The sequence below is a fragment of the Haemorhous mexicanus genome, chromosome 18 (assembly GCF_027477595.1).
Source record: "Haemorhous mexicanus isolate bHaeMex1 chromosome 18, bHaeMex1.pri, whole genome shotgun sequence".
Lineage (NCBI taxonomy): Eukaryota > Metazoa > Chordata > Aves > Passeriformes > Fringillidae > Haemorhous > Haemorhous mexicanus.
In genome coordinates, this window is record NC_082358.1 from 7,162,481 (window position 1) to 7,182,402 (window position 19,922).

A 19,922-nucleotide genomic window follows, 5' to 3' on the forward strand; every position below is an offset into this window, starting at 1 on the left:
ACAACGCTCTCAGGCACATGGTGGGATTCCCGGGCTGTCCATGCATGGCTCTGAGCTGGGCTCCATGATCCTGATGGAACTGTCCCAGCCTGGGGCATTCTGTGTGATGTGAGTTCTGGGGCACAAGCACTTACTTGTGTCTTTTACCATGATCGCTCAAGAGTGGGAAGGAGTTACAGATTCAAACAGCTTCGAGAGGCTGAGCAGGTCAGCGGCGCCCTGGCAGGGCAGGGGACAGCAGTGTCGCCAGGCCCCGGGCCACGGCCATTGCTCGCACCACGGTCCACACAGGCTCGACATGGAGTGGCAGAAGTGGCTCGCTTCCTCCGGCATCCCGCTTGTGGCGGTGGCGCCGGTGAGTCACGGTGACGCGGGTGTCACCCCCCCGGCCGTGACGCCTGTCACCGCGCTGGGCGCGCCCCGTGGGCCCGAGGGCTCGCAGTTACCCGGGGCACGACGGGCGCCAAGGCGCCCTGCGGGCTGCTGGTGCCCAGGGGAAGAGAAACGCGGTGTGCTGTGTCACAATGCCGGGCGGGCGGGGGCGGCCCGGTGCCACCTCGGGACCAGCCCGGTGCAGGCCCGGCGCCCGCCACCCGCGCTGCTGCCATGGCAACGGCTGCGCGCCCCGGCACCGCCGAGCGCCCCCAGCGGCCGCGGGCAGCTATGGAACGGCTGTCGGACTGCCCAGCGGCCTCGCTCATTGGCTGTCAGGCTGTAAGGACCGCCCACTCACTGCCCTTTTGACCAATCAGCGTCCTCCCTTCCCCTCGGCGAAGGCGGAAGAAGTGTTGATAAACAACATCGCCCCGCCCCTGCCCTCGCCGACCCTCCAGCTCCGCCCCCTGGCAGGCGGCTGCATCGCGCCTTCTCATTGGCGGGTGGTCGTCCCCGCGCTGGGAAGAAGCCAATCAGCGGCGGCGGCGGCGGCTCGGGGCGGAGCCCATCTGGCACCGCCCCTGGCCGCGGGCTGTGGGCGGAAGCAGGAAGCGGGCGGAGGGCGGCGGTGGCGCCATGGGGGCCGTGCTCGGGGTCTGCTCGCTGGCCAGCTGGGTGAGTGCGGGGCTCCGCTCCCCCCCCGAACCCGCCCTTCGCACCTCGAGCCTCCCCTTACATCCCGGGGAGCGCGGCCGACCCGGAGCGGCGCCTCCGCTGGCGGCCCGGGTCGGGCCCGGCGTGGGGACCACGCTCAGTGCCCGCGGGCGCGGTCCCGGTCCCGCCGGAGCCCGGGCGGCTCCAGCCCCTCGGAGCGGAGCGGTGCCCGGCTGGAGCCAGCCCTGTCCTTGCCGGGGCCCACCTGGCCGGAGCGGGTGGCTGCCGGACGGGGCCCGCCCCGGCGAGGCCCCAGGGGCAGCCCAGGCCGATAAACGCGGTTATCTCCGGGGTGTTCGCAAACGCGCTGTCAAAAACGCCCATTAGCCGTTTATCTGTGCGGTCCGGTAGTGGAGTGTCTCTAAATGCGGCTCGGGTTTTCCCCTCGGTGTCGCCTAACGCGCAGGTGTCAGCTTCGAGGGGAATGCCCTTACTATTCCTGTCTCTGCCCTTCAGATTCCCTGTCTGTGCAGCGGTGCCTCGTGTTTGCTGTGCCGATGTTGTCCCAACAGCAAGAATTCGACAGTGACACGACTTATCTATGCCTTCCTCCTCCTCCTCAGTACTGCACTTGCCTGCATTATGCTGGCACCAGGCATGGAAGAGCAGCTGAAAAAGGTATGGAGGGGGAAAATCTTCTTCTGACTGTTTTAAATGCCATTACTAGTGCCAGTGGCTATTGATTTTCTTTACTTGGAATGGATTATGTGTGAGATGCAGACACCCAAGTGTCCTTGTTCCTGACTTAAGAGGCTGTGTGTACTGATTGGCTTCTGGCTGAAACAGCAAATTCTGTGAATGTTCCTTTTTTGGTGCATGCCTGGTCTCTGAAATCTGACCAGACCTGGAGACTGTCAGTTGTTATCAGAGGCCTGCTGCTGGGGTGTCTTAATCTTCCTGGGTGAAAAGTGTTGACACGGGGAGACACAGATGATAATGAGGTCTGAGTGCAAGGTCTTTTATTCTCTGATCTCTCAGAAGTTTTTTTACTGAAAGCCTTGGCTGTTACAGGACTTAGAAAGTGTAATTGCAAATGCAGTCATAAATTCACAATGGAATGTGAATTTGTCTTTACCCAGATACCTGGATTTTGTGACGACGGGCTTCACACTCAGATCCCCCACTTGGAGGGCTTTGTCAGCTGTGATGTGTTTGTGGGGTACAGAGCTGTCTATCGTGTCAGCTTTGCCATGGCCGTGTTCTTCTTCCTCCTCTCCCTGCTCATGATAGAAGTGAAAACAAGTAATGACCCGAGAGCTTCCATACACAATGGGTAGGTGTGAGCCAGCTGGCTGCCCTTCCAGCTGCTTTCCTCCTTCCAGCTTCTCTGCTGAACACAGTGGAAATTCCTTTATGCATACACAGCTTTGGTTTTCTTTTGGACCCAGTACAGAGTAGTGCTTGGCTCTCCTTAAAAGCTCCCTGTTTATGTAAGATGTTCAGTGTCCTGGTTGAGGGTGCCACTCTGAGGTGGGGTAACCAAAAGGGCAGTGCTCTGTGTTTTCATAGAGATGTCAGATTGCAGCTAGTTTGTATCTCCAACCTTGTGCTGTCTCTGGCACTCACTGGGTCATTGTCAAGGCCAGCCTGACTCAGCCAGCAGAAACTGGTTTCTGATTTCCAATTCCCTGATTTAACTGAGTTAGTTTTGGGCTAGATGACTGAATCATCATAGAGTCATTTGATTGGAAAGGGACCTTTGGAGAGCATAGAATCATAAAATTACAGAATGGTTTGAGTTGGAAGAGACCTTAAGACCATCCACTTCCAACCCCCCACCTTCCACTAGACCAGGTGGCTCAGAGCCCCATCCAGGCCTGGCTTTGAGCACTTCCAGGGATGGAAAATCCTCAGCCTCCCTGGTCAGCAGGATCATATGATCCAAAGCCCTGGCTGGAGCAGGACCAAGCTGCTTACAGACCATGTAGCACATGACCTCTGTGTGTGAACTGACTGTGTGTGGAGTAAGACCAATATTTATGATTTCTGTCTTCTTTTAAAGGTTCTGGTTCTTCAAAATAGCTGCCATTGTGGCTATCATGGTTGGAGCATTTTATATCCCTGAAGGGCCTTTCACAAGAGGTACAGTTAATGTTCATCATGGAATTCTGATTTGTATAAGCTCAAACCTTTTTACAGATTAATAGGCAATACTGAAAGTTCTTTTGTAGAAGATGCAGTTTCTGCCCATCTTTGTTGGAGTGCCTTGGTCCATCCAGTATTTTGGTGACCAGCTGAAGTTATGGCAATAAGAAATCCCTTTTCAACCTAATAGGTTTTGTTTATTGATGATTTTCTCCTTCATGAGACAGCCACTACTGAGCTGATCTTCTGACACTAGACTGGGGGCAGCTCAGAACACTGACAAATGCTGAATATTTCCTTAGAATCTCTGAAACATCTGTGTGGGAAACCTCTACTGTCTGGCCACATCAGAGGAATTGAAAGGGTTGTTGACCCTCAGAGAAATGTGGCATGATGGCACTTATGTACACAAAGATGCCACATGTTAGATGTTGCCTTGTCCTGAAAATGTGTTGGGCTAAACATTCACACACTCAGCTTGACCAGCATTGGCTGCATCCCTGAAGAGCTGGGACTCCTTCCATGCTCCTGTCAAATTGAGGCCAAAGTGATTAACAGCATCTGCACATCTAATTGTAGTTTTAGGTTTTTTCATTATTTGTCTGCAGTGTAATTAGAAGTTTTTTTTGTTTTTAAACAGAGGTAACATCCACATGATGAAAGTTAACCTTTTTTTTTCTTGCACCCTTTTCTAGCTTGGTTTTGGATTGGTGTTTCTGGAGCCTTCTGCTTCATTCTTATCCAGTTGGTTCTACTTGTGGATTTTGCTCACTCTTGGAATGAGAGCTGGGTTGAGAAAATGGAAGAGGGGAATTCCAAATGCTGGTATGCAGGTAAGAATCTTAACCTATAAAGGATTTGTTTGTACTGGCCAGCAGGCTGCAGAATATCATTTACTGGTTTGCAGACATACCTAGAACTAAACTGCACAGTGTCCCTGAGTCACAGCTGTAAACACCTGAAATTAATAGCAGCAATGTTTCCTTTTTCTTGTTCAATAAAATGTGAAATATTTTAGGCTTGTGAGTAGCACATCTGACAGTCCTAATAAACCACACTTGCCTGGTTTGCAGGGTGTGTGCAGAGCTCAGAGCCTGCTTCCCTTCAAACCTGAGCTCTGCTCTACCCCTCCCCTGCTGTGTCCCCAGGAGCTCAGTTGTGTCTGTGACAGTGGCTGCAGTACCACACTGAGTGTGCCTTGTGCCTGCTCCCCAGCTGGCCACTAATTACAAAGTGCTAATTGTTGTGGTTCTTAGCTCATAGCTAAGAATGCTGCAACACCATTTTGTAGCTTCTTACAAAGAACAGAGTGGAAACAAAAATGGGTGACCTCAAGCACAGGAATCCAGGGCAGGTAAATGTCCATGAGAAGTGTGCAAAAAGCACTCTCTCATTATGCCACTGTGGCCTGATACCAGTTAAACTAATTAAACTGCCCCTGAGAGGCAAGTCCTGTTCCCCTGATGGCAGCCATGGCCTTTCTCTGAGCTCTGCTGCTTGGTGAGCCCAAGCAGAAATTTAGCCTTACCTTACAAAAGTGCAGTCTCCTAGTCTGGTTTTGTGACCCAGACTGCCACGTGAGGAAGAAAGAGTGTCTTATTGCAGTGTTAGCTGGACATTAAGCCATTTTAGATGTACTAGTAAAACTATATGTGTAATGTAAATTTTTTTTTCCTCCAGCTCTGTTGTCCTGTACAAGCTTGTTCTATGCCTTGTCCCTGATTTTTGTCATTCTCTTCTACGTTTTCTACACGAAGCCTGATGACTGCACTGAGAACAAGTTCTTCATAAGCTTTAACATGATCCTGTGCATTACTGTCTCCATTGTTTCTATCCTTCCAAAAGTTCAGGTATTACTTTTCTCTGCTCTTTTCTTCTGACATACCAAGCAGGGATGAAGTGAGAAGGATGTAGTAGCAGTTCAGACGGACATAAGAACTTTAAAACTTGGCTATCATAGCTCTGCTAGTCAGGAACTAAAAAAAAAAAAAATAATATCTTGCTCTGAAACCATTTTACTACTTAGTAACACATTGCTGAAGAGAGCCTTTTAGAGCTAACATGGTTTTGGACTTTGTTTCCATGTGGAGGACTGCTGGCATGGTTTTAGTGGTGAAGGCCCTGGCAGAACAGAGGAATCTGTAAGGGAGTAGCAAAGTAGCTGGAGATTTACTTGCTTAATACTGTGGCTTTGAAATTAGGGGTAAACTTGTTTAATATAAGAGGAAAATTGCATGTTACTTGACTCTGAACTGGTATTGTTTAAATCACGTGCTAGGTTCACATCTACAAAATTGTTTTAAAACGTTGCTATTAACTCAGTAAAAGCCTGTAATTGAGTCTTAGGCACAAAAAGAAAAGGATTTGGTTATTCTTTCTCTGTTTGAGTTGCTTTTTGCATAAATTATATAACTCTAAGGAGTTTCTTCCAGTCTTTCAAACATAGAACAAAGCCCTATACATTTCTACAGCAATGGTTTTCATGCTAGTAATAGTTTCATCTGTGGCAGTGGGGTAAAACCATCCAACTCTAGGTAAAACTTGCCCTTTTGACCTTGGCTTGCTCTTCTGCTTTGGAACAGGAACATCAGCCTCGCTCTGGCCTCCTCCAGTCCTCTGTCATCACACTCTACACCATGTACCTCACTTGGGCAGCCATGTCCAATGAGCCTGGTAAGCAATACTCTGTCTTGAGTCACATATTTTGGTGTGAAAGCAGAAGTTGATGGTTATTACAGATCACTCTGTTGGAATTGCTGATCAGATCAAATCCAGTGAGGCTGAAAACCTGACTTGACTGAAACCATCAAACTGCCTCTTTGCAGAACAAAACTGGAGTGTTGTAAGGGGGAAAAAGAAACAGTGTCAGGGCATTCTGATGTTATTTATTTATTATAGCCTTGTCTAGCTCACTGGCAGGAAAATTATTGCAGGCAATTTCTGCCTCTGGAGAATCGAAGAGATCAGCAGTTGAAGGGAATGAAAAATTGCAAGCTTACCTGTCATCTTTTCTTAGCTGAATGCTGGCAAAGCTCATCTCTCTTCTGCCTTGAAATCCCTTTCAGAAAGAACCTGTAACCCAAGTCTGCTGAACATCATCACCCAGATAGCTGCACCCACAGCTGTTCCAGCCAATGCCACTGTCCCACCTGCCACTCCTGCTCCACCCAAGTCCCTGCAGTGGTGGGATGCCCAGAGTGTTGTTGGACTGGTTATCTTTGTCCTTTGCCTCTTGTATTCCAGGTAGGATCTGCACTGCTATCCAGTGGGAAAGAATTGGGGTTTGCCTCCTTTGTTTAAATCTGGGTCAAGTGCAAAATGTACCTGCATTTATTCACATCCAGCTGCTGTTTCAGGCCCGAGGCCAAATGTGGCTCATAAACCTGTGTTTTGCTTTGTGCACGAGGATAAGCCTTGTAAGCCCAATCCAGATAACAGAACAACATGTGTTACAGATGATAGGAGGGATGGAGCACCTCTCCTATGGGGAAAGGCTGGGAGAACTGAGGTTGTTCCTAGAGAAAGGAAGGCTTTGGGGTGACCTAATTGTGGCTTTCCAGTGTCTGAAGGGAGCCGACAAAGAACATAGAGACTTTTACAAGGACATGGATTAAAACTGGAAGACTAAGTTTAGATGAAATATTAGGAAAAAAAAATCTTTACTGTGAGGGTAATGAGGCACTGGAATGATTGTCCAGAGAAGTTGTGGGTGCTCCATCTCTGGAAGTGTTCAAGGCCAGGCTGGATGGAGCTGTGAGCAACTTGGTCTAGGTGTAATGTGTCCCTGCCCACAGCAGGTGCATTGGAATGAGGTAATCTTTAGGGTTCCTTCCAAAACACAACTTTCTATGATCTGGGACTAGGAATGCTGTTTAATTAAGTTAACAAAACCTTGGATAAAAACAGTTGGAGGAATTTCCTTATGCTTCCAGATGGATTTAAAAACATATTATTTGCTAGTCCCAGACATTCACTGTGGTCCATTGCTTGCTCGATTATCAAACACAGCTGCCTGTGAAAGGAGTTGTTGACCAGGTCTCTCTTTGGGTTACACTGCAGCATCCGCTCCTCAAGTAACAGCCAGGTGAACAAGCTGACCCTGTCTGGCAGTGACACTGCCATCCTGGAGGACACTGTGGGGACAGGCAGTGGCACAGCCGAGGAGGGCGAGGTGCGCCGTGTCACGGACAACGAGAAGGATGGCGTCCAGTACAGCTACACCTTCTTCCACTTCATGCTCTTCCTCGCCTCCCTGTACATCATGATGACACTCACCAACTGGTACAGGTAAGAGCCAGAGGGGAGGGGATGGTTCTCTGTGGATAGGGGACTCACTCCTGCCAGGCAGGTGAAGGGGCTGTCCCTGTGCCAGCTGCAGTAGAGCTGTGCCTTCTCACTTTAGTGTTACTGAATTAAGATGCGAGAAGGCAGCATGGCACAATCAGCAGCTGTGCTTCCAGGGCACTACCTCAGAGCTGCAAGGGCAGAAAGTGTGGCTGCCATTTTTCAGCTGGAGGAGTAGCAGGAAGGATACACGTGGAGTTGGTTTCAGGTGGCCTCGTGCAGTTTAGAAGCCAAACTTCTAAACTGTTGTTAGTGGCTCTTCATCCTGGGAAAGATGTGCAGGGACAGCCATATGTGCTGCTTATCAGAGATGTGATTTCCTACATCTGTTGGAAACACTTGGCCATGCCCTGTGCTGCTGCAGGTCAGAACCACTGCTCCCAGGACAGCAGCACATCAGCATGGGCAAGCAGGCTTGAAAACTGGGTTCCAAGAACAGCCTGTGATGGAGCCACAGGAAACTGCTGGCTTAGTTGTCTCACTACGTTCTCACAAAGGGCCTTGCATTGGAGTGCCCCAAAGGATTGCCCTCAGTTCAGATTCATATGAGAGGTACCAAGGAACAGGGGGAGGTGCTTTCTGTGTGTGCTAATGGACTATTTTGCTTTTTAGCCCTGATGCAGATTTCAAAACCATGACAAGTAAATGGCCAGCCGTGTGGGTGAAGATTACCTCCAGCTGGGTTTGTCTGCTTCTCTATCTTTGGACCTTAGTGGCTCCTCTTGTCCTTACTAATAGAGACTTCAATTAAGTTCCTGCACCTGTCTGAGCTTACAAAAGTGGGGAACTCTTTGCTGACAGCCAAAATGTTCATTTATTGCTTTAGTTACTGTTTCTTATGTTGGTATTAAAATGCAGTTGGATAGACAGTTATATATTGCATAATGCTTGATGCAGCATCAAAATTATCAGTTATCTTTCTATTTTAACCTTTACCAGGGTTATCTTATTACTGCATTTTTAAAATTCACTACAGCTGTGCTGTCAAAGCACAAAATAAATTATCTATTCTGTCCAAAAGCCACAACCATCTACTGAAAAGAAGTTAACATTTAGTTAAATATGAAGTAATATATTTTAAAGAGCAATTATAATCAGCATAATGCACTACTCTGCTCATGCTTCAGTTTCTGGAAGTGTAAGCCATGCTGCTTGATTTCTACATTCCACTGCTAAAGTTTATTTACAGGGAAAGCTTATTTAAATTACTTAACTTTGTGTTGTGGCAAAAAGCACCCTCATTCCTCACCAAAAGAACAACTCTGAAGTTGAAAAACTGGTTAACTCTTAATTCTTTTAAGACAAACTTGCCCTTTTTAAGAGGCAATTTCTATGGTAACTTCATTTTTAGGATGTTTGCCAAATAGAGTGGAAAGTGTATGAGTAGCTTAATCAACTTTATGATTATGTTGGAAAATAGAGCTTATTGATTGAGTGGTTTCAGTTGTCCAATATGCTTAATAAAAGTAACATACACAGAATTATTATTATTGGCTCTAAGGCATTTGCACTGTAAACTCATTTGAATAAAGCAGACTAACTACTGAAAGTGGCCCAGCTCTGTTGAAGTGTTAAGAAGCAGCAGTTCCTTCTCCAGTGGAAAATACCCCATGCAGTGCTCAGCTGCTGCAGTGTCCAGCTGGATGGGACTGGGGCTTTTCTCTGTGCACTAAACACTAAGTGACAGATTTTTTTGAAACAACCAGTATCTCCCCTGTGAGTCTGTGACTGTCAAATCATGTTCCTTGAAGTTGCTCAGTTCAAGCAGACTTCTGTTTCCAGCAGAAAGCAACACCTTTTGCTAATGCAGTGCTGTGGTGATTATGTGTAAATGTAGAACTTGGGTGTTGTTACTGAGGTTTACAGTAAAATATCCCAACATGACACAAGACAAACATACTGAAAATATCAAATGAGCAGCTGTTACAATGTGTTTAATCACCCAGTCATGCATCATAAACTTACACATTTTTGACAACTTTGTTTTATAAAATGCAATATAAAAATAAATTTTATCAAAATAAGATGTACACTTAACCACCCAACACCTCTAGGCCCACATATATAACAGAAAGCAAAATTAATATTTGAATAAGACAATGATTAACTCGAGCCAAAATGAGGTTTAACGAAAATGATACTTCAGCCAATTCCTGAAAATACCTCAGGGTTCATAACACCCATTTACAAGAGTATAAATTCAAGTACTTTTATGTACAGTTTGCAGCTACCTTTTGTGCCACCTAATGCCAATGCAGCTCAAGTATCCTTCCTTATTATGGGTTGGATTTTGCAGGGATGGCTTATGTACTGGAAAAGGCATATATAAGCATGGAAAACAAAGTTATTTCAAGTGGGAAGAAGAAAATAAAGTGATTGTGGTGCTGTAAAAACAAGAAAACCAAACAACCCCCAAGCAAAAAAACTACCCCCTCCTGTAAGCTTTTCCTAGCTCTTCTCTTTACTTGCAGATAAGGAGATGCTATACGTGACACAAATGTTTATTTTCCAAACATGAGAAATTCTGGGAACAAACTGATGTCTTTGCTACTAATTGCTAAAGCTCAGAGAACATTCTCAGCTCTGTAGCCAGGCACACATGAGCCAGAGCTGTGCTTTCTGTAAGACATGCCAAGCACTGGGCAGAGTGGCTTCAGGGTTAGAGACACAGCTCAGTGAAGCTGCACTTCCTGGCTCAGTTCTAAAGCCAAGGAACAGCAAATTAGAAATAACAGGTGCCTGATAAAGCCTGGCTTAATTCAGCATCCTGACATCCACTGCCCAGAAGCCAGCTTTAAGGAAAAGAAATTTTGGAGGCACAAGACTGGCACTTTTCAGCATTGGCAGTTGTGGTGGTTTAACCCCAGCCAGCACCATGGCTGCTCACTCACCCAGGGCCACCTCAACTCCTATGAAGAAAATTCTACCCCAGCCAAACCCAGCACAACCCTAGAACCTCATTTACTATGTTTAAATCATATTCTTTATTCTTAGTGAGCAGAGGAAAGAAGAGGGTGAGGTGGATCTAATCTGCCTACTTTTTAAGGCATGCAAGAAAATGTAAAAGCCTGAAAAAGGATGAGTTTTGTAGAGGTTCCTCAGCCTTCTGCTGAACACCACTGGATTTATTTCTTTTTGAAGGACACTAAACTGAATTTTGAATATCCCTCTCTAGTAGTTACATAAGGGGATGAAAGGAGCTGTTCCTGCAGTCACTATACCTTCACTTCTAACCCTGCAACACAATTAAGGAAGGATGATCAGTGAGGCTGTCATCTCTAGGTAAAATGGTCCATTCTGGTTTTTTCATGGGTACACTGTGACTGGAATTAAGAGGCACTAAAACAACACAGGCATCACTCTGTTCTAGCACTTCAGCAGTGTGGGCAGCCACTTAGCTGTCCAAGTCCTGGTGCTGTGTGCTACTGGCTTCTAGGTAGCAAAAAGCTGAATTAATTTCTGCAAAACAGCATATTCTGGTCACAGAGGAGCTGCCTAGCAGTACTCTTCTACCTTAAGTAGATGAAAAGGGTAGTTGGGTTTTTTTCCCTGCACTTAAGGTAATAGTTACCAAAGAGGAGTTAAAATTGACTTGTAAAGGTAAGAAAAACAAGATGCTTTCAGTGAGGAAAATTAATCTCTTCCCACCTTTAACCTACAACTGCTCATGTGATGAGTTTTCTGCTCCTACAGATTCTGAACTGCCACAGAGAAAAGGAAAAAAGCTTCATGGTTTTACCTCTTTTCAGAACCCAGTCTCTTTTACAATGTCAGGATGACAGGTATGGCATTTGCCACCCCTTAGTTCCAGGATGAGATCTGCTGCCAGGTCAGAAAGTCATTACAGAAGTCTCATTTTGGCAGTGCAGTCATGCTGCAAGGGGGCTAAGAGGAAGAAAGACATTCAAAACAGAGTTTGGCACTTTGAAAAATGAATGTCTGAGATCCTCAAGATAATTTAGTTTTATATTTACAAAAATGTAACTGGTGCCTATAATCACATTTGGCACTAAATCAAGATTTCATCCAGATAAAGTGCTCTAGTGATAAGTTCCCAATTAGAAGGGATGTTTTTTTCCACCAAATAATGAATTATTTCACCTTGAAGTAACAGACTGTGCTTTCCTCATCCTTGTGAGGTTTCCCATCTCCACACCATTATAGTGCAGAAAAATGTGTGCAAAGAGTGTGCTGAGAGTTAAGTCAAGACCATTAAATAAAATGAACTTGGGGAGTGGGAACAGCTTATTCAGACACAGGTATCTTACCCTGGTTTGACATCAACGTTAGTTCTGTCTCTAGACAAAGACCTAGAAGCACAGGCATACAAGTTATGGGTAAATATCACAGAGATGATTCAAGTCTAACTTCATACAGGAACATGACAACCAAAGACAAAAGAGGTCAACAAAGTTAAAAACCAAGTTGTAACATTTCACAGAAGAGCTGACAAACACAGTGAACAAAATGCTACAATATCAGGAAATTTAAGAATGTGCTTTTAAAAAGCCTGTCTGCATTTGGTTTCACAGACTTAAAACTCAAATTCAGCCCAAAGTAACAAGCTAAAGCAGCACCTTGCTGTCTTACATGAAGTATTGCCTTCTATACATCACATGCCGACTGCTACAAAAGCTCCTCACACATCCTGGGTATGAGGTACTTACCCAATTCCTTATCTCAACCAGAAAAGAACTGTCAATGTGGAAAAGTGGCTGACACAGCTTTCTTTTATTTGGTTCTGAACCTCATTATTTGAGGCTGTTGTCCAATCAAAGGCCTTAGTAAATGATCTGAAAAACTTGCTGTTTTCTGAAAATAAAGACTGCATCTGCTGTATAAACCTTGGTATAGATGTTATGGTAGTTAATCCATCAGTCACAGTTCCTCCATACAGGTACTCATGAGTAAATTTTGTTCTGTATTAATTTGAAAGAAATATTTACTGAGATATTTCAGAAACGCCAACTCACAATCTGAACCACATGACAGAGGACAGGCCAAATTAGATTTCTATGATTTTAAGCAATCTTCATTACAGAATTATATTTTGCAGGGTTCAAAAGCCATTTTCTTTCTTTCACCAGTCTTTCATTTCTGGTGTTTGCAGAAGGGGAAGAGACCAGATAATCACAAAGCTCGTAAATCATCCTCACTTTTCACCTGTGTGGGGTGGGGACAAGAAATTGTCAAGCTTACCTATCTGCAGTAATTTTTTCCTTTTATCATTAGAAAGAAGAGGCCAGTTTGCACCATTCACACAGAGGTTGATGAGCCTCAAGTCTTCTAGATAACTTGTGCTCTTTGCTTTTACCCTCCCCGAACTCTGCCCTGCCCCCATTGTGCCCTCTCCAGCTTCCTTTGGTTCTATAGTGTAAAGTGCCTCAGCAGTCTGTCCCAAAACTGCAGGTTTAGGAGTAAGGCAGAGTTCACAACATCACCTAGCAGAGCAGACCTTAACTGTGCTGGAAAACTTCCCTCCAGTGATTTGTTAGTAACAGTAATAGAGCTGAGGTTTCATCCCTCGCAGGGAATCATCACACTGCTTTTCATCAGCATCCCCACTCACTAGCAGGTCGTGGGGAGAGCTGTCACATGGCAGCACCAGCTCTGAGAAATCATGCAGGAAGTCCTCTTCAGAGGCCAGCAGCAGCTCATTCCAGGCAGAGATGTCCAGCTTGCCTGCAGTACCACCATACTCTTCAGGAAGGATCACTGGAGGAATGTTTTGGTGAAGGGAATTCAGATCACAGCCATGAAGAAAAAACTGAAGGAGAAAGCAAAAAGCTTTAAAAGTGCACATCAAACACTTTGCAGCAAACTGCTGGAACAGTCAGCTAACAAGCTTATTTTGAGCTAAAGAACAACTTTAAGAAGTGATTTGTTCATGGGCAAGTGGCAGCACAGAACAGTGGGCAGGTGTAGTCAGACACACCAGTGAGAGAAGTCTTGAGACAAAATCCACACCTTGTGCAGATTAAATCCCAGAAAGAGAGACTTGACATGTGCCTGGGCTCAGGTTCCAGATTCAGTTAATTCCCAAGTTCACTCATGGGATTGAAAGTACTTATCCTTGTGGACAGAAAAAAAAAAAAATCATCCTTGGCAACCACAGTCCTGTGGAGAGGACACGTGTGCCACACAGGACCCTTGCATAAGGGAAAAGAGCAAGGAAGGGGCAACACAGTTTTCCTGTGCCACCACCTCATGAACTAAGTGCTACTGGGGCCAATTAATTAACCACAGGGATAATGTCCAGGATACAGAGCAAAGGTACTAAAGTTCCATATTAATATTTTGCCAGTATTGAGTTCCTCAAAGTTTCTGTCTCACAGAGAATTTTCCCAACAGGTTTTAAAGCAGAAAGTAAAATGGCACCAATATTTTTCTAACTGTCAAGTATTATAATTTTTCTTTCTTTTTTACCTAAGAGTGGCCAAGCAAGGAACTTACAAACATTAATATTAATGTTAAAATCACATAGATCCTTACCCTGTTTGCAATCTTTTCCTTCAGAAAAGGCTTGATGATTGCAAAAATGCCTTTGAATATACGAGGCTCATTTATTATGTTAACAGCCTTTATTCGAATGGGGAATCCATCCTGAAGGGTAAAAAGATTTTTATAATGCAGTTTAAAAAACATTTGCCATCTTTCTCTTTTTAAAATTTTCTGAGACTGACTGCCAGCACAACCCACTGGCTCCCCAACTTTAATCTGAGGTACCAACATAAACCAATACAACAGAAATTCAACTTGTTACAGAGAGCTGTCCTAGGATGACATCTGTGAGCATAAAAACAAAATCAAGGGACAAGAAAACCATCAAAAAATACACTGCTGTCAGTAAATCCTCATTTCTAATGTTGATGTTTATCTCCCTTGACAAAAACACTTAGATTACCCCTGTCCTTTGGGTATTCCCAGCCTTGATAAGGATGCAGTCACAAAGTGATGTCTGCAGCTCCTGAGGAGTGCACCACACTCAGTGCCAGAGCATGCTGCTTCTAACAGCGTGTCCAACAAGATTTGGTGCCCAAGACACTCTAAAAGTGTGTTTTTATGTGAAGAAGGAATCAAATATCACCAGGAAACACTGTTTCCCATACTGGCCAGTTTAAAACAACAGCTTATTATGGGATTTTTGCAGCAGAAATTTAGTTTCAGAAAAATTTTTCACAGGCAAAAGCTCGTGATCAGCACTTAAGGACTCCATGAGGTTTCTTTCCCTTATAACGAGCTCTACAAATACAAATCAGTCAGTGCTTGGAGTGAAAAGCAGACAAGAGGCACTGCTGGAATATTTTTCTCCATAGGAGCATCAGTGAATTACCTCATCTTTACAGGAGCTGCAGCTCAGCAAGGCTGATGGAACACATTTATATTCCCCCATACCTTTATGTCTTTCCCCAAGTCCAGCTATTGTTGTGTGAATATATTCCAGTAGGAACAGCAGGACACCCCTGGCTTTATTTGTACTAATTAAATATGGGCTTACAGTTAAGTGATACATTTAGATCATAATGTAAAGGAGTGAGTTCTTATAAAGGCCTTCCTTAACTCAGCAGTCTCATCTCCTACACTCCCTTGACTCACCCTCTCCTTCCTGATCCCATGGATACAATAAAGGATGTAACCAGCTCAGGCCAGAGCAAAAGTAATGATAGAATGAACCCATTCAAGAGAAGTTTTCTCATCTCACTCCTCCAAGACTGTATCAACATCAAATGAAATCATCAGGCCTTCAGCCACTTTGGCCAGGCTACTTCTGAGTTCTTTCCCCTTCCCATTTTGTCCAGCTTCACTGTGTTTATACCCTTGCTCTGACCTGCTCTCCAACACTTTCCTTCCACACATACAGGCAGAGCTGTTTTCATTATGTCTCTTGTGCTAAAGAGGCCTCTGCCTTCAGGGCATGGATGGAAATCCTCCTCAAATCACACCCATTCAAAAGTCCTCAACATTTTTGCAGCAGCAGCCCTTGAGCTGGAACCTGCACTTGCCCCATGGCTGGCTCCACCTCAGCTCACAGGAACCATTTAAATTCAGGCCATTTCCTCACTGTCTCATCTCTAACTGTAATTCTCTGCCCTCTTTCTTACTTACCACTACCTAGCAGAACTGCTTTTGTCTGTTCCAACTCAAAGTCTGCGTTTCTAATGCAAATTTAGTTTTAGGTATGCAAAAGTCAAAAAAAAAAGGGCAAGTCATGTAAGTTGGCTGTAAGGGTGTGAGAAACTGGTTGGGCAGAGACTTGTTTAACTCTGCTAGTGAAAGCCAAGATGATGACATTTGTGGTGACATAGTCAAGAACTCGACACACAGAAGCAGTCATTTACAATGCACAAGCTTATTTTCCCACCAGTTCAGGTCTTACCTGAAGAATTCCAATCACTTTTTTGGCTACAAAAGGACCAAAATGAGACGCTTTAGATAAGCTGACTCCTTTGTAGTCTGCCAGGATTACAATTCCATTCACCTGGGTCTCTTCGGACTGAATGAGTTTTTCTAAGGTTAAGTATATGGCACGAATGTTCTCAGTAATCGGATAATTACTGGGTGTCCATCTGTCTGAGGTTACAAGACAGGGATGGTAAGTCGGAGAGTGAAGATAAGCTAACAATACACATTCCAAAAAACTGATTTTCTGTTCTCCTGGACTCAAAAGTTACTTTGTATAGCCACAGTTCTAGTTCAGAGCAGCCTTTCTTAAACAAGAGGTAAATGGCAACTCACGTTTACTTCAGGGAGCAAAGGCAATGGTTTTAAGAACCCCGTTCTCCACCCAGCACAGTTCATTAATAGCAGTTTCAGCTCAGAAAGAAGGCAGGTAAATGGAAAAGAGGAGAATGAATGGAGAGAAATTTACAGCAAGCCTGGCAGCACCAAAAACACATGAAAGACTCTGATTATTTACACAGGAGTCAGAGCTATACATTTCTCTCTCTGCTTATTGTAAAAACAAATTAAGAGCTTCTAAGGGTAGGCCAGCAGCCCTGCTTCAATTTGAGTGACTGCATAATAATTTTCCTTGAGAAATTATATTTCCTTGAAAATTTTCATCGACCCACCTCACTGCATTTTCATTTTGCCATGACCACAGTTATTGCTGACACAGGAAAAGGAACTGGAATAATGCTGGCTAAGGACCAGCATGTCCCTTCCCCAGTCAGCTTTTCAAATTTGAGAAAGCCCACATACTCTGTGCAAGTCACCACTGCTCACAGCAGAGCAGGGAACAGGCTTTTGGCCCAGACACACCTCGAGGACAGGGAACAGACACACTCAGGACGGAGTACCTGGGCGGATGCAGACGACGTGACGTCCCTGCGGGTCCCGGTGAGGCAGCACAGTGACAAAGCCTGACTCCAGGACAGGCTTTATTGCAGATGGCTTCAGGTTACTGAACACCTCTGGCCAGGTCCTCCTGCAGGTGTGGTAGTTCACCAGGAGCTGAAGCGCTCGATCGTAATCAAACTTCCTGGCTCGGAGGAACCTCAGCAAAAAAGCATCGTCCAGGCACGTGCCCAGGGAGGGATAGTCCTTGCACACCATATCCCTGAGGGCCTGCACGTCACGGAGCCTCCATTCAGGCTTCTCCTGGAGCTCCTCCCGGGCTTTGGTAACAAGATCAGGAGACAGGGTACAAACATACTTTGGCCGGTCTGGCAGGAGCTCATTGTCTGATGGAGACCCTGCTGACGGACTTGTCCTGGTGCAGTCGCTCTCTCCTGACATAATGCAGCAGGAATCTGTCAAAAAACAAGTGCTGCACATGACAAACAAACCCACAGGCTTGAAACCACAGTGACTGTTTACATATTTATTATCTACTGTATACCTCTGTTTCCTAACTGAAGATGCTTCCTTTCCAACAACAGTCAAGGCACAAGGTTCATTTTAATTCTCCTACCAGGATTAGAAAGTGCAAGTTACTCTAATCTCTTTATCCTACCTAGCAGGTAGAATGCTACCTTGGATGAAACCTAACCAATTCAAGTTAAAATACAGAATTACACAACTTCACTGCAAAGCACAATTAAATTTGCTTTAATGTATATTTCCTATGTCCAGTTGAAAACTCAAGCAAAGCAAACATCCCAGTTTGTCATGATTCTCACATTTGGTCGAATTACATCCTCTTCTGAGAAGCTCCCCCATCTAAGCCCAGCCAGCCAGGTGTTTTCCTTAACTTCTCTGGCAAACACATGCACTTACCAACACCTCTGCCCAGGTGAATGTTTTGAGCAATTCGGGAGGAGGAGCACTCAGGAATATCAAAAATGGCTGCAGTGCACAGACTGGATGAGCAAGTAAGAAAATTGCAGACTCTTATGCCAGCACTGCATGGGTATTGAGGCTAGCTTAATCTAGTTTTAGCTTTTTAGTGTGATGTCAATATGTCTGACCTGGGAGATGGAATTCCAAATCCAGTCACAAGTGGACAGAGATGAGTAAAAATTAGAAAAATCACGAGCCTGCCATAATTCCTCTAGCTGGACCTGGGGTTGGCAGTGAAACATGGCTTTGTTTTGCTAAGCTGTTGGCACTCCGTCACCCACAGCACATCACACCGCTCCTGCTGATCACACGGAACCGCCTGCCACAGGGACACCTGTCACCATACCGCCCTCCTCCTGCACTGACAGACCCTTCAATGCCTCACTCCCGCCTCCCCTTCCCCAGCCGCTCGGGACGGGCCCCGGGACCGCTCCCAGGGAGCGATGTACCCCCGGGGCACAGCCTGGGCTGGGCAGCACCAACCCCGCCGGAGCGGGGCACAGGGGCCAGGAGGCTGCCAGGGACCGCAGCCCGCCCGCAGCCCGCCCGCAGCGGAGCTCCCGGCCCTGCAGCCCGCCCGCATCGGAGCTCCCGGCCCCGCAGCTCGCCCGTATCGGAGCTCCCGGAGCCCATCAGCGCCCGGCCCCACACCCGCCCGTACCGGAGCTCCCAGACTCCGTACCCACCGGTACCGGAGCTCCCGGCCCCACACCCGCCCGTACCGGAGCTCCCGCGGAGCAGCCGCGTCCCGGCCCCGCCGCCCCGGATGGCCCCGGCCGCTCGGAAGTGACGCGCGGGCCGCGCCTGCGCCATGGCCCCGCGGCGGGCCCGCGGCCTCGGGCGGGGCCCGCGGCTCCGGCGGGGCTCGGGGCTCCCGCGGGGCCCGCTGTCGTGCGGCCCGGCCCGGGCCCGGAGTCCGGGCTGCCTCCGCGTCTGGCAGCTGCTCCGTGCAGCGAGAGGGGTCCGGGGACGCTCCCCGAAGGAACATCTGTCCTTCAGTGCCACCTCATCCTCTGCGACAACGGCAGCCGCTGCCTCCAGCCGAAGGCAGAATTTTATGTTCTGTATATGTACAAATACATGTATACCTATCTGTATATGCATATATAGATATACACACACACACACACATGCATACATACATATATCTACACACATATGTAAATAATATGTATATTTTATAAAACATTATATAACTGCATTTTACACTTGTAAAACACGTTTTATATGTATAGAATATATTGTGTATAAAAATATTTTTATCATGCTATATGTGTGTGTATATATATATACACATATGTATGTATGCATATACGTTTAAATACACTTGTGTGTACACTTACATGTACGTATGGATATATGTATGTTATGTGTGTATATAATATTGTTATATAATGTAAGTAGTTATATAACACAGCAAGTATATTTACATATATAATCTACAGATTACATGGTATTTATATATAATATATAATCACATATATAAAAATACATCTTATTTTTACATATATACATACACATATACACAGACATATATAAAAACAAATATATCCTATATATTTTCTATACAAATCTGTATCCCAGGGCCTCTCCCTGCCAGCCTGAGCTGGTGTGGGATCACTGACCAGAGCTAGGGCAGCCTCAATGCAGGCTCCAAGCAAGCACAGCTGGATGGAAACAGGACCCGAGAGATGTCCCAGCTGTATCTTGGATTTAAACCACAACAGAAGGACTAAATGTTAATAAAAGGAGAATTTTGGGGTAGTTTGGCTTTGGTTTGCTTTTTGACAGGACAGAAAACCACATTATCCCCCAGGAGGTGATGCCTGGTCTGTCTGCATGGAATTTGTAATAAAAAAGCTGGTCCCTCCCAGGTTTGCTGCATTACAAAGGGCTCACGGGGAGCGCTGGGGAGGGAAATGCCACGTTTAACCCCGGAGCTGAAGGGACAGAGAGGCTGACTGCAAAGGGCCCAGCATCCTGCAGGGACTGTCCCCGGGGCGCGGTGGTTCCTCTCCTCTCTCGCTGTAAGCCGCGTTCTCAGCCAGGAGAGGGAGTCGAGGATAGCTGGACAAAGAGTGGGAGCCCCAGAGCCCACAGTGGGAACCAGGGCCCTTCTGCAG

General features: G+C 46.0%; 2 protein-coding genes across 3 annotated transcripts; one reads left to right on the forward strand and one right to left on the reverse strand.

Annotated features, from left to right (window-relative positions):
* The first annotated feature begins 902 nt into the window (after nt 1-902).
* Nucleotides 903-9,067, forward strand: SERINC3 (serine incorporator 3). Its single transcript, XM_059862937.1, has 10 exons — nt 903-1,050; nt 1,546-1,707; nt 2,169-2,362; nt 3,092-3,171; nt 3,870-4,007; nt 4,855-5,024; nt 5,757-5,847; nt 6,240-6,417; nt 7,234-7,461; nt 8,131-9,067. Exons 1-10 carry the CDS (start codon nt 1,012-1,014, stop codon nt 8,267-8,269), a joined length of 1,419 nt encoding a protein of 472 aa, XP_059718920.1. The 5' UTR covers nt 903-1,011; the 3' UTR covers nt 8,270-9,067.
* A 359-nt stretch (nt 9,068-9,426) lies between these two features.
* Nucleotides 9,427-18,604, reverse strand: TTPAL (alpha tocopherol transfer protein like). 2 transcript variants are annotated; one of them, XM_059862939.1, is made up of 5 exons: nt 18,522-18,604; nt 16,818-17,270; nt 15,896-16,089; nt 14,011-14,121; nt 9,427-13,285 (listed from the first exon to the last, which is right to left on the reverse strand). In XM_059862939.1, exons 2-5 carry the CDS (start codon nt 17,254-17,256, stop codon nt 13,010-13,012), a joined length of 1,020 nt encoding a protein of 339 aa, XP_059718922.1. In that variant the 5' UTR covers nt 17,257-17,270; nt 18,522-18,604; the 3' UTR covers nt 9,427-13,009. The 2 variants fall into 2 exon arrangements, with proteins under 2 accessions (XP_059718922.1, XP_059718923.1); XM_059862940.1 differs by having other exon boundaries at nt 18,486-18,566.
* Between the last annotated feature and the right edge of the window lie 1,318 nt (nt 18,605-19,922).